Below are 10,299 nucleotides of genomic sequence, written 5' to 3' on the forward strand. Positions count from 1 at the left end.
AACACCTCCAGGGATGGCGGCTCCATTGCTTCCCTGGGCAGCCTGTTCCAATGACGGACCAGCTTTTTTGGGGGAAGAAATTTTTTCTAATGTCCAATCTCAATCTACCCTGCTGCAACCTGAGGCTGTTTCCTCACATCCTAAACAGAGCCCTCGGGGGAGACCCGCTCCCCTCAAGGCTCGCCTGCGCCCCCGCTGCCGGCAGGACCCCTCACGGGACCGACTGCCCGGTGGCCAGCTCCCCCAGCCCCTCGGGGCTGTCGGCTGAGGGCACTGCTCGCCCTCGGAGCCGCCCGGGCCCGGCCGGGGCGGGGAACGGGCCCCCCCGGACCCGCCTCAGGCCGCTGCCCCGGGCGGGCGGAGCGGGGCCCCGGAGCCGCCAGGCCCCGCGCGGCCGCCAGGTGGCGCCCGCCCCCCGGACACGGTGCCCGCGGCGGCGCCCGGCGCCGGCCCCCGGCTGGGCCCGGCCCGGCCCGGTCCCCGCCTAGCCCGGCCCGGCCCGCCCCGCCGCCACCCCGTGCCGGGTCCTTTGGAGCCCGGGGCCCGGCGCCGAGGAGTCGGGGCCTGGAGACGGGAGGCCGCGGGGCCGGGCCGGGCCGCGGGCCGCCTCCCCCGGGGCAGGTCCCTCTCCCGGCCTGCGGCCCGGCCGGCTCCCCCCGGAGCCCCGGGGCGGGAGGAGACGCTCCGGGAGCCCTGAACGGGTCCCCGGGCCCTGGCTCCGCCGCAGACGCTTCCCCGTGCACCTGGAGCCGGCCCTGCTGGCGGCCAGCGGGAGCCTGGTGCTGTGCCTGAGCCCCCAGTACCAGCCCCAGCCGCTGCACGGCCTCCCCTAACGCAAATCCTTCGCCGCAGCGCAGCCCAGAGCAGCAGTGTGGGCAGCTCGGGCCGAGGAGGCGCTTCCTGGTGCCCGTCGGGTGCTGCAGAGCTCCGCACACCCCCCCGTCACAAAAGTGCTCGATTAGAAGCAGCAAGGTCCAGTTTCACAGCAACACGCTGACCTGTGTCCTGCCTTCTGTGGCTCAAAGAGGTGTCCACGGGGGAGGTTGGCTGCAGTTCCTGGTGGGAAGGGAGGAGGCAAAGTAAGCTCTTTCCTAAAATATGGTCAAAGAGCAGAACACCAAGTCCAGCCTAGTGCTTTGTCGCAGCTCTAGGGTGAAATATGGTCCCTGTCTCAAGAAAGCAGATAAACTGAGCCAGGGCTAGAGGCCCAGTCCTTTGTTAGTACCATCTCCTGGAGAGAGTGTCTTTTGGCAGTTAATGGGGTGGAAGCAGACCAGGCAATGCCTGAGGACACCAACAGCCTCAGAGGGGTCTGACGGCTCTTGCACAATGCTCTGAGAAACATATGGACGGGAACACCTTTACATGACTTCCCAGCATAAGCCAGCATCTGTGACAAGGAGCTCTCCTGCAAGACCGCTGTTCTCCCTTCCCCACCCCAGGCTCAGAGCCTGCTCTCCTGTCCTGCTCTGGCATGAAGTGATGCAACCTTAACCTCATGTAGACTCTCCAGAGGCTGCTTCCAAGGCAGCAGTTTTTTTAATTTTTTTTTTCCCCCACTGAATTCAGCAAACTTCCTAGTAGGTTTTAGGATTCCCCGGGGAAGGTCCAGACCCTAACTAACGAAGGTGGCCAGTGAGTTCAGCTGGTCACCTGCTCTCTGGTCTGTACCATGGGGAGCCAGCTGGTTCCCAGGGCCATGCCTATGTGTGACGAGACATGGCCGATCCTGCCAGGCTCTGGGAGCAGCCGTGCTGCAGACTTGGCAGTTACCTGACGTGATATCCATCACCCCGGCTTCCAGATCCCTGCAGGAGCCTTCCCCATCATAAGTTCCATCGTCTTTCTCAGACTGTGGGCTCCCCTCCCTGTTCAGGCCGTCCGTATAACACCGGAGAGCAGGTCTCCTACAATACCTTGGTGGTAGCACTTCCACCTGGCAGTGCTCTCTGGTGGTCCCTGGCCCTCTAAGGCCTGTGCCCTTCTCCATGGAGCTTGGAGGGGGGCTGAGGTCCTCTGGCCAGGGTACGGCACTGCCCTGGGAGGAACTCGGGGCCTGCAGGCTGAGAGAGCCAGAATCATCCTTCCCGAATCCCCTGCACCTATGCACAGCTTGGGCACAGCTGCACCAGCCACATCCCACACCATCTGCTTCAGGGCTTGGGTGTCTCCCTGGCAGGCTCATCCAGTGCAAAAAAAAAAAAAAAAAAATAAAATAAAAAAAGTATGTAGACTGTTTTGCTGTTTGCAAACTGGCCTTGCTTTTTGTGAATGGATTCATTCACCGTCTGCCTGAAAGAGCCATTTTAGCCAATGGTCTGCTTGCAAGCGCTTCCTCCCTGCTAGTTGTGATTTGCTCTCCCTCGCCCTGCCTCTCGGATTGGGCTCCCAGGCGCCACGTGGTGGGGTCTCTTCTTCTTGACGGGATGTCTGACATTTTTAGGCAGAATAACAAGCAGCTAATGCCGAAGAGCAGCCATGCCTCCCGGATGGCACTGCTGTTAGCGTTTGTTTTCAAGTCAGCACTGGGGAGAGAGTCTCACGTGCGTTTTTTGCAGATGAACTGGAAGTTGCCTGACACCTCTGGAGTGACAGAGGGTGAAGCCCCTGAGAGCCCCCGCGCCCTCTCGCAAGCTTGCTGGTAGAGGTGGCAATGCCCAGCTCTGCTGAGGAGCAGCCGGGCACGTGGTTGGGTTTGCTGCAGATGGAAGCGCAGGGTGCGACAGAGGAGTGGAGGAGTGCGGAGGAAGGCAGCCTGCGGTGGGCCTTGCGCAGGAGGAGTGGAACCCGCATGCTCACGGCCAGCAGCCCTGCGGAGATGGCAGAGCCAGAGCCCGCCGCTGCCTGCCCTGTGAGGCCATCTGTCCGCCCGTGTGCTCCAGCCCGCCGGTAATGACACTGACAGCATCAGTGGTGTCCTATGTTTGTCAGCGTGGGGACACAGAAGGGGCTGGGGTGCCAGGAGGAAGCAGGTCCCACACCCAGCACTGCTCGCACCAGCTTGCCAGGGACTTGCGGTGGGCTGAGCAGGTGTGCCAGGAGTCCGTCCTTCCCCGGCAGCTGCTGGTGGCCGTGCCTGGCTGTAAAGGTGACCGGCAGCAAACATTCACACGGGGAGAGGAGGGGAGAAAAAGCGTGGTTACGCACGTTGAGGAAAGTCCCGCTTCAGTCTGAGCTTGAAAATGTGAGGAGGCCAGTTATTCCCTGCAGACCGTGAGCCTGCCTTTCTAGGAATGATGAGTGATAGGCTTAGATCATCACCCGGCCTGAGTCAGATATCTCAAGAGTTGGCATTAGATGCCTGAAAGCTCTGGCCCTGTGAATCTGGGTCAGCCTGGCAGAGCCAACGTGCCGACAGAAGCGGTGTTGCTAGAGACTGGCCACAGCTAGGGAAGGATCTGCATGGACCAGAGCTAAAGAGGGGCAGGATGGCACAGGAACATGGGATGAAGTAGACTTTGGTAATGGAGATAAGAGATTTAATCTGCTGCTGGTGCCAAAGTCAAACAGGATGTGAAAGGTGAAGGAAAAGTCCTCTGTGCCACTGATTCAAATGTCAGAAGCTGTCCTGAGCTCTCACTCTCTCACATGACAAACAAATCTATGCCTGCGGCTGGGGTCATCTAAACCTGAGGCTCAAGCAGTGGAAAAGCCACTCGCTTGGTGGCAGAGTGGCCTTGACACATGGAAGCGGTGATGGCAACCTTGGCAGACCCAAGAGGGGCTCTCTGCTCCAAGCTGGCCTTGGTGGGGACTACGAGGGGAGAAAGATCCAAAGGTGATCCAACCACAGGAGCTGCCTGGCACAGCCCCAGTGGGTGAGTTTCAGGCGGTGCTGGCTGTGCAGGGAAAAGCTGCCCGTGCTTCCCTGCCGTGGTGGTGGAGGCATGCCTGGGACAGCTGCCGGGTCCCATGGAGCCTCCTCTGCCACGTGCCCTGCCCTGCCCAAAGGAAGACAGGGTTAAGCTGTGAGCTGCTGAACCTCCCAAATGCTGCACCGTGGTCGCTGCTACTGCAAATGTCCTTTGAAATTGTGGTCTGTGCTCGTGACTGCAGCCCCTGCCCGAGCAGGGGGAGTGGGAAGTGGTGCAGGGGAGCAGCTGGCAGGGACGGCGGGTCTGGAGGTAGACACACCACGTGGAGCAGGGAAAGGGGACGGACTGCAAAGCAAGCGGCTTCCCGTGGCAAGGACAGCATCACCCTGCAAGCTCGTGAGGAGCCGGGTGACCAGAGGGACCAGCTGGGCACCCGGCAGCGGGTGTGATCACGCCTGCACGTGTGTGGCCACGGACGTGCACTTCTGTTGCCAACACGATGACAAGCGCGACCCAACCTACAGGACGCCACCCACCCCCGGCGCTCCAGGCCCGTCTCCAGGGCCACCACCCCAAAGTGTGGGGGGAAAGACCCATGTCTGCAGAGCTGGCACCCACCGCATCTCGGGTCTCACGGAGGCCCGCTCTGCCCCCTCTCCCCTCCAGCCTGTCCCTTAATCACAAGCAGCTTGGGGAGACAATGAAGCAACCGCACCAAAGGGCCAGGCTCATTCCCCTTTGTCTTTCGCTCCTTTGAGGCTCGGCAGACGGGGCAAAGCCATCACGCCCACGGCCCAGCCGTCGCACGTCCGACTCATCGCCTCCCCGGGCAGCCGAGCAGGCGGCGCAGCGGCACGAGGGCGCCGGGTGTCCCGGCACCGCGGCTGCTCTGCGTGAGCCGGCCCGTGCCCCCCGGTGGCCCGTGCCCCCTGGTGGCCCGCGCCCCCCCGGCCCCTGCCCACGGCCTGCAGAGGGTGCCAAGCTCCTCGGCGCTCGGCGCTCTTGCTTCTGCCCCCAGACAGGCGGTTGTCTCGAGCGGGACCACCGCACGTTCCCCAGGGATGCAGGCGGCCCCCCTCCTCCCGCCAGCACATGGCACGGAGGCTTTCAGGCTGGTTTTCTGTGGAGTTCACACAAATCTCTCCTTCCCCACTCCCACCCCCCTTCCCCACACAACTGAACTCAGCCATTGAGTCCAGCGAATGGTTTATTTCCCAGGTTAGCACAAAGCAGGGGTCTCTGTGTGCCCCTGGAACCAGCAGAACAAAACGCACAAAGACGTTAGAGGGCCATTTGTAACCAAATCCCAACACACCAGATACTGTTGGGATTATGTCAGAAATATTTTCCCAGAATGCCCTCCCCCCATGCTCCCTCCTACAGATGTTCGGCCCCCACACCACAGATGTTGTTCCTCTTGCAAAATGAGCTTTCCCCTTCCTCTCCCAAATGCCCCTGATGTTTTGCACATTGCCGTCGCGAGGTCTCCCTTCCACCCTGCCCTCCGCATCCCCCCTTCCCCGCTCCCTTGCGGACAACCAGGCGGGAAGGCCAGCCTGCCCCCAGCGCAGGGACAGCTGCCGGCTCCGCGGGGACATCGGCTTCTGGGCATTCGTGCCCCTCTCGCCTCCGACCAGCGCCTCTGCCCGCTAGAGAAACCCTCTCTGTCTTGCTCTCCCTGTTTCAGCCTCTCTCCTTCTGCGTGTGACCTCCCAGGCCTCACCGGCCCCAGGCAGGCTCACCAGAGGGACCTGCGCCAGGAGGTCCTTGGCGGAGATTTGTTCCTGGGGGGGGGGGATGCTGGGCACATTTCAGACACCGGAGAGAACGGCCCGACCTTCCTCTCGCCACCGACAGCCCACGCGGAGCACTCAGGGAGACGCCTGGCAGCGTGTCAGGGCCCCGCTCCAAGGCCTGCGACAGATCTCCCTGCGGCCGGAGCGCCCGGAGCGGTGCCGGCCTCCTCCCCGCTGGCCTTGCCGGGCCGTCCTGGCTGCCAGGGCGGCACGGGGCTCCAGGAGCTCCCGTGGGAGAGCGGGGCCAAGCGCTGGTGGCACGCAGCACCCTGGCAGGATGGGTGTTTCCTCCTGACCCCTGCGCCGTGCCGCCAGGGAGGTGCTGGCCCCATGGCTCCGTCGCAGCAGGCACGGGACTCGTCTCCATCCTTCCCTGCTGCGTTGGGGGGCTGCAGCCGGGAGGGGCGTTCGTCCTAAAGCAGGGGGCCACGGAGCTGCGTCAGCTGCTTTGGTGGCCGGGCTGGGAGCCTCTCCCATTTCTTCCGCCAGCGGGAGAGCTGGATCCGTGAGCCGTGGAGCATGCGGGAACCCAGGGCGGGCGACACAGAGCGGGCATCTCCCAAAGGCTTCGGATGGTACCTCTTGTCTGGGGCACCGCAGCTCCTGTGCACATCACGAGCCGCTTCTCTCCTGGCTTTTCTCGCCCTGACAGGTTACCGAGGCAAAAAGGACCCGGAGCGGGGTCCCTGGGAGGCGCAGCCCGGAGCAACTCCGGCAGCCCCGCGGCCTCTCGCTGCTCCGCGTCAGCGTGGCCCGGCCGTGGCCCCGCGCTCATCACCTGCGCCCAGCAAGAGCCCAACTCCGCTGGGCTCCCACCGAGCCGGCCGCAGCGCGAGGTTTTTCTTCAAAGATAGAGTTTATTGCTAAAAATGTTTTGATCAGTGATAGCTCATATTTACATTGATATGTTTTTAAAGGAATATTCAAGTAAACATTTCCAATAGTTTCTGGCATAATCTCTAGCTTCTTTTTTTTTTTTTTTCCTATACACAAACATTAAAAATAAATAAACTGTACACAGAAAATTTCCTTTAACATCTCTACATGACTATATGTATTCCCACACAACAAAACGATTCCACTCTTTCATAGATTTGTACTTTTCTTTAAAATTTCCTCCTTAATTAATTGATATACACTTAAAAAAAAAAAAAAACCTAGAGAGCTTGGCGAATTAGTTGAAACACCAGTGACAAGGTCTGAAAAAGACGGAAAAAAAAATACAGCACAGGGAAACAACGGTCTTCAGGGATGCTGCCGTTCTTTCTTTCATTCTTTTTTTTTTTTTCTTTTCCCCTCCTTTTCCTTTTGTTAAAATCATCTTTACAGGAAATTTCTGCCCTTCCCTTCAGCAGGGAAGCGCTCAGGTTCTGTGGGGACAGGTTTAAAATGTGGTCCTATGTTTTTAAAATAATAATAATAACAATAATAATTATAATAATAATAAAAAACAGCTGCAATTTTCCCCCTTTCCTTTAAAATCTCTCTATTTACACGACTGGTATTTTTTTTTTATTATTTTTTATTTTTTTTTCCTTTTGTTAGAAGGCTATATACGTATAAAAATAGACATCTGATTGTAGTGCTTTACTGTGCCTTTGGCCTGCCCTGCAGTTCCTGGGTTCGCTTTTCCCCCTTTCAAATAAAATAACATTAAAATAAGTCAAAAAACGGTTCCTCCCCCCCCCCCCCTTCCCCTCCCCCGGCGCCCCGGAGGGGAGGGGGGCGGCAAAAAACCACGAAACATCCAAACGAAAAAAGAAACCAGTGCAAGGGGCCGAGGGAGGCGGCGGGGCCGGCGCCCGGGCGGCGGGGCCGTGCCGAGCCGGGCCGGGCCGGGCCGAGCCGAGCCGTGCCGGGCCGGCGGCTAGCAGGAGCACTTGCACTCGGAGATGAGCGGGTACTGCACGGGGATCCAGGTGCAGTACTTCTGGCTGGACCAGCCCTGGCAGTGCCAGCGCAGGAAGGTCTTGGTGACCGACTTGACGGGCTTGCAGAACATGCCCTCGGGCAGCGAGCAGGACTTCTCGGCGAAGCAGTTGCCCTCCTTGATGTAGCGCGGCCAGAAGCGGACGCCCAGGTCCTTCCAGGTGTAGAGCACGGGGCAGTAGGTGTATGCCCAGAGCCACTGCAGCACCTTCCGCCGCGCCTTCTTGCCCACCCGCAGGCGCGGCCCGTGGGGCGGTGCGCCCAGCTCCAGCCGCCGCAGCTCCGCGGGCAGCGCCCCCCGCGCCCGCCCCGCCGCCGCCGCCGCCGCCGCCTCGGCGCCCGAGGCGTTGGCGGGGCCCGGCACGGCCACGGCCATGAAGCCGGGGTCGAAATGGCTGCCCAGCTTCTTGCGCAGAGTCCGCTCGTCCAGGTCCTGCTCCTTGGGGTCGTACTCGGGGTCCGGGTGCTCCACGATGTCTTTGACGGGCAGGTTGTCGCTGGGCGAGGGCCGCAGCCGCAGGAAGGGCTGCCCGCCGCCCGGCCGCAGCAGCCCCAGGCAGGAGCAGAGCAGGAGCGCCCCGATCGCCGTCATGCTCCGGGCGGGCCCGGCCCGGCCCGGCGGCCGGCCCCGCCGCCCCGGCTCGGCGCTGGCTTCCCCGCGGGGCTGGCGCTGCGGGCTCGGCTCCTAGCGCTGCCCGGCGGCGCCTGCCGGCTCCCGGGGACTCATAAATAGGCAGAGACAAAGTCCGGCGAGGCCCGTTACTTTAAATAGCTCGGCCGGGGTTGTGTGACAGACGCATCTGAGGCTCGCTGCGCGGCCGCTGGCTCCCCGGGGCTCCCCGCCGGGCCGGCTCCAGCCGCGGCCGAGAGCGCCGGGGGGTCCGTGCCTCCCCCGCGGGCGGCGGCGGGGCAGGGCACGGCGGCAGCCGAGCCTTCCTCCTCCTCCTCCTCCTCCTCCTCCGCCGCCGCTCTCGCTCGCTCGCGCTCTCCCCCCCAAAATTCACAGCGGACTCGTCTCCATCGCCATGGTGACAGCTGGGCTGAGCCCCACGACAGCTTGTCTAGACGGTGTGACAGGGTTTGGCGTGAGACCGGAGCCCGAGAATAAAACCCTCCTTTATAGCCGGGCGAGCCGGCCGAGGGGGCGGGGAGGAGGGTCACGGCGGCGCGGCCCGCTCGGGCGGCCCCTGCGCCGCGCCGCCTGCGCGGGCACCGCCGGGGCGCGGGGCTCAGGCGGCGGCGGGCGGCGGCGGCAGCGCCCGCGGCCCGGCCGGGCTCCTCCTCATAGCGGGCGGCTGGGGCGGCCCGCGGCCCCCCGGGGCATCCTCGGCGGGGGGCTCCCCGGCAGCGGCGCGGCGAGGCGAGGCGAGGCGGCGCGCCCCGGCTCCCGGCGCGGTCCCTGGCGGCTCCTCGGCGACGGCGGGCGGCGCTCAGCACCCCCGGCGGCCCATGCTGCCGTCCCGCTCGGGGGGCCCGCTCGGCCCCGCGGTGCTCAGCGCATCCAGCCGCGGGGCAGCTCCGGCGCCTGGCCCGGCGCGGCGCGGTTCCGCGGAGCCCGGCGGGGCCCGGTTCGGCTCGGCTCGGCTCGGTTCAGTTCAGCTCAGCTCGGCTCGGCTCCGCTCCGCTCGCTCCGCTCGGTGCCGCTCGGTGCCGCTCGGTGCCGTGCCGCCCCGCTCCGCGCCGCCGCCCGCCCGCCGCGCACTGCCGCGCGCCGCCCGCCGCCCAAGTTAAATACGCGCCCGGCGCGCGGCCGCCCCGCCCCCGCTGTCACTTTCGCCGCGGCACCGGCACCGCCGCCCCCCGCCCGCCCCGCCCCTCCCCGGCCCCGCCGCCCCGGTCCCGCACGAGGCCCCGCGCCCCCCGCCCGCGGGAGCCGGGACCGGGTCGCCGCCCCCCGCCGGCACCGGGGCGGCCGCCGGTGGCCGGGCTCCGCCTGCCGCAGCCCCGCCGCGGGAGCCCGAGGCGGCGCCGAAGCCGCCCCGCAGCGGCCGAAGCGTCCCCGCAGCCCCCCCCCCCGGGGCAGGCCCTGGGGCCGGGCATCGCCTCCCCGCTGCGGGGCTCAGCCGGACGCGCTGCGGCGCCGGCATCTCGGCACCCTCTGCCGGGCAGCTCGCAGCCGGCCCGGGAGCATCCCTCCCTGCCGGCCCCTCTTCCCTGCGTCCCGCAGCGCCCCGCGACGTGGGAGCGAGCCGGGTCACATCAGAGGCTCTCGCTTCGCTCTGCAGCGTGGGGCTGGGGGAACGGAGCTAAAGCTCGCGGAGAGAGCCGGACCCGCAACCTTTGAGGCGTGGAGGGTGGGAGCCTGGTGTGCATCAACAGAGCGAAAACCCAAACCCTCCTTACCTCCTTTACCTCCACATTGCTCGGGGCTGAGCTCACTCTTGAACCATGTCCAGAAATTGGACACACAGCTGGTTCCTCTAGGCCGACAGTGTGTAAGAACATTCCTGCCCATGCCAGTCACTCCCTCCCAAAGGCATGAGATAACCAGCTACCCACTGGGGCCAGGGCAGGGCGTGGAGGGAAGCGGCAGATCGCTGTGCCAATTTCTCACCATGCCGTGCTCATCACCCACCCAGCAAACCAAAGAGCTGCAGCCGCAGCCAGCCGGGAGCACCCCACTGGTGCGAGCTGGGTGCACGCAGCAAACTAACCAAGGGCGCAGTTCTCCTAGGGTCACGTCTCTTTGTCATCCTAGAAATGCCAAATGTTGGGATCAGAGAAGAAAAGAAAGCAAGACCCCCAAAATGGACAGGTCA

The 10,299-nt window shown here is 63.9% G+C and overlaps 1 protein-coding gene across 1 annotated transcript; it reads right to left on the bottom strand.

Moving 5' to 3' along the window:
- Positions 1-6,448: 6,448 nt before the first annotated feature.
- LOC136786444 (noggin-2-like) lies at positions 6,449-9,227 on the bottom strand. The gene has a single exon (XM_066977737.1). The coding sequence runs from the start codon at positions 8,130-8,132 to the stop codon at positions 7,479-7,481; it is 654 nt and encodes a 217-aa protein (XP_066833838.1). The 5' UTR covers positions 8,133-9,227; the 3' UTR covers positions 6,449-7,478.
- Positions 9,228-10,299: the final 1,072 nt, after the last annotated feature.

This window comes from Anser cygnoides, chromosome 15 (assembly GCF_040182565.1).
Source record: "Anser cygnoides isolate HZ-2024a breed goose chromosome 15, Taihu_goose_T2T_genome, whole genome shotgun sequence".
Classification (NCBI taxonomy): domain Eukaryota; kingdom Metazoa; phylum Chordata; class Aves; order Anseriformes; family Anatidae; genus Anser; species Anser cygnoides.